We start from the raw sequence: 2621 nt of genomic DNA, 5'->3' as shown, positions 1-2621 counted from the left end.
TGCGGGAGTAATCTATGATCCTAATTATAGCGGAGAGAAGGAAGAAAGGCAAGCAAATCAAGGTGCAGGTCTAGTAATCTATAGTCCGGAGACTAGCGAAGATTCGGATATACCGATTAGGCGGCGTATACGACAACTACCTCAACCGACAGCCTCTCCTGGACTAAGTAAAAGCCTCGCCGAAAGGAGGCGGGGACGTACGAAACTAGTCGCGAAAAAGTCCTATCCAGGGAATAAGAGGCCGATAGGGAGTCAACGGCCGCAGAAGAAGCCTATAATACGAAAGGCACCCAAAGCGAGAACTAAGCGACGAACAAAGCCTAGTGTAGCTGCTCTTCGCGAGATTAGGAGATACCAGAAGACGACCGAGCTGTTAATACGTCGACTACTATTCCAGAGGATCTGTCGGGAAGTTACTATAGATATCGCAAGTAAATCTTCGAGTAGCGTATGCCGGTTCCAAGCAGAGGCCCTCCTCTGTCTACAGGAAGCGACGGAAGCGTTTCTTACACTTGAGTTCGAAGTCTCTAATATGCTTGCAATACATGCGAAACGAGTAACGTTGCAGCAAAAGGATATAGTACTTTGTCGATGGATTCGGAAGCGCTTCCTAGGGGAAAATAACGGAAAAGATGACTTTTAAGCTTTTGGGAATCTGCCGACCATATCTGCCGACTATGTCTGCCGACTATGTCTGCCAACTATGTCTTAGGGGAAGGATTAGGACTCCTACCGAGAAGACTTTCCGATGATATTTACTACCTGTACCGACCGTACCTGCCGACCGTACCTACTGACCGTACCTGCCGACCGTACCTGCCGACCGTACCTGCCGACCGTACCTGCCGACCGTACCTGCCGACCGTACCTGCTGACCGTGCCTGCCGGTCACTCCCGGCAATTGAAGATTACGTACGCAAACCTTATTTGGATCTCGTGTGAAGTGCGCATGTATTATTACTCAGGCAGCAAACAATCCGTGGCCTCTAATTGGCCGAGCGGTTGTCTCCCAACAACACAAAGTTACTCTCTACTTCAGAAAAAACCTAACTTACTACATCAACATTGCCCCCTTCCTTTCTCTCTCTCCTCACTACCTCTACCACACTACACTACACCACACTACCTCCGCTACACCACACCACACTACCACACCACACCACACCACCGCTACTACACCACACTAGCGCACCAATCTACTACAATGGCCTCGGCAATGTCGATTGCGCAGAAGCGCAAACAATCGATCGCACGCAAGACTCCTCGCACTGGTGCAAAGGGACTTCCTTCGCGCACAGGTAGTAAAAAGCTTCCAGGCACTCGCATTAAGAAGGGATACAGATATGCCCCAGGTAGTAAGTAATTCCAGAATCCAGATTTGTGGTCGGCATTTGTGGTCGGCATTTGTGGTCGGCACTAACTTTCTCAAAGCATTAGCTCTCAAAGAGATTAGGAAGTGCTAGAAGGAGAGCCTGCTCTATATCAAGAAAACCCCATTTGCTAGACTTATCAAGGAGCTCGTTATAGATCAGGCTTATACACCTCTTCGCATTCAAGCAAGCGCTCTTGGCGTTCTTCAAGAATATGCTAAGTCTCTCTTAGTAAGAATCTTTACCTGTAAGTCTTCCTATTTCTTATTCTTTCTGATTACTTACTTACTTACTTACCTCCTCTAGCGGCCAACCTTTTGGCTATCTACGCTAAGCGCGTCACACTCTAAGGCAAAGATATGGAGTGTCTTCGCTCGCTTCTCAAGGAGTGGGGTGTTTGGCCTAACGATTTCGTAGTCTGCCCTTACAATTCTGGTCCTGTCAATCCCAATTTCATCCACACAGAGCCAAAGAAGAACAAGGCTACTAAGGCGCTGAAAGCAAAGGCTACGCCAAAATGCAAGCCTCTCCTAACTAAGCAGCCTCGACGAATCGTTGAAGACGATTCTGACGAGGATATGCCAGACGCTACTCAGAATCCGACTATAGAAAACAATAATGGCGAGGATACTACTGCTTAGCAGGCAACTCTTAGTAAGTTACTCTTTTATCATTAATTATAATATACTAATTTAATAGCTCAGGATAATACTCCGCTACTCCTAGATAATGAGCAGGACGATGATGAGCAGGATGAAGATAAGCAGGAACAAGATAAGCAAGATCAAGATGTCCGAGATCAAGATGTCCAAGGTCGAGACTTTCAAGCTAGTTATAATCAAGAAGAGCTAGATGATGATTCTAGCGATAATGAGCAAACTCTTAAGCAGAGGCTAGAAGCCTATGCTAATGAGCTGGTAGCGGCAGCTCACGCGCTTACTATTGCGAAAGAGCGTTCAGAAGATGGCTTACGCCTTGCTCAGGAAACTCTCGAGGGAGACGCAAAGAAAATTGCGCGTCAGTTTCATCGTTGGCAGCGGCTGAATTTCGAGGATCAACTTTGCGCTTATCAAAAGATACAAGACGCTGAGGTAGAGGCCTTGAAGCAGCAAGCAAAGGAGCAAGCTGCTCTAGATGCTCAGCTACTTACTAAGAACTAAGGTAGTTTCTATCCTTAGTATATAGTAGCTCATAACTATAATCAATTGGTTAGAGCTTCCCTCATTATTCTGGTAATCCCTTTTTGATTGG

At 46.6% G+C, this 2621-nt stretch overlaps 2 protein-coding genes across 2 annotated transcripts; both read left to right on the top strand.

Moving 5' to 3' along the window:
• Nucleotides 1-307: 307 nt before the first annotated feature.
• Nucleotides 308-643, top strand: SEPMUDRAFT_55243 (histone-fold-containing protein; the record flags this gene model as incomplete). Its single annotated transcript, XM_016909351.1, has 1 exon — nucleotides 308-643. A coding segment is annotated over one exon (336 nt), but the record flags the coding sequence as incomplete, so codon positions are not given.
• A 561-nt stretch (nucleotides 644-1204) lies between these two features.
• Nucleotides 1205-2530, top strand: SEPMUDRAFT_121777 (uncharacterized protein; the record flags this gene model as incomplete). Its single annotated transcript, XM_016901727.1, has 2 exons — nucleotides 1205-1355; nucleotides 2097-2530. The coding sequence occupies 2 exons, from the start codon at nucleotides 1205-1207 to the stop codon at nucleotides 2528-2530; spliced, it is 585 nt and encodes a 194-aa protein (XP_016755998.1).
• Between the last annotated feature and the right edge of the window lie 91 nt (nucleotides 2531-2621).

This window comes from Sphaerulina musiva (genome assembly GCF_000320565.1).
Source record: "Sphaerulina musiva SO2202 unplaced genomic scaffold SEPMUscaffold_51, whole genome shotgun sequence".
Lineage (NCBI taxonomy): Eukaryota > Fungi > Ascomycota > Dothideomycetes > Mycosphaerellales > Mycosphaerellaceae > Sphaerulina > Sphaerulina musiva.
Note: the sequence above shows the minus strand (reverse complement) of the source record. Positions and strands in the feature narration are given on the sequence as shown.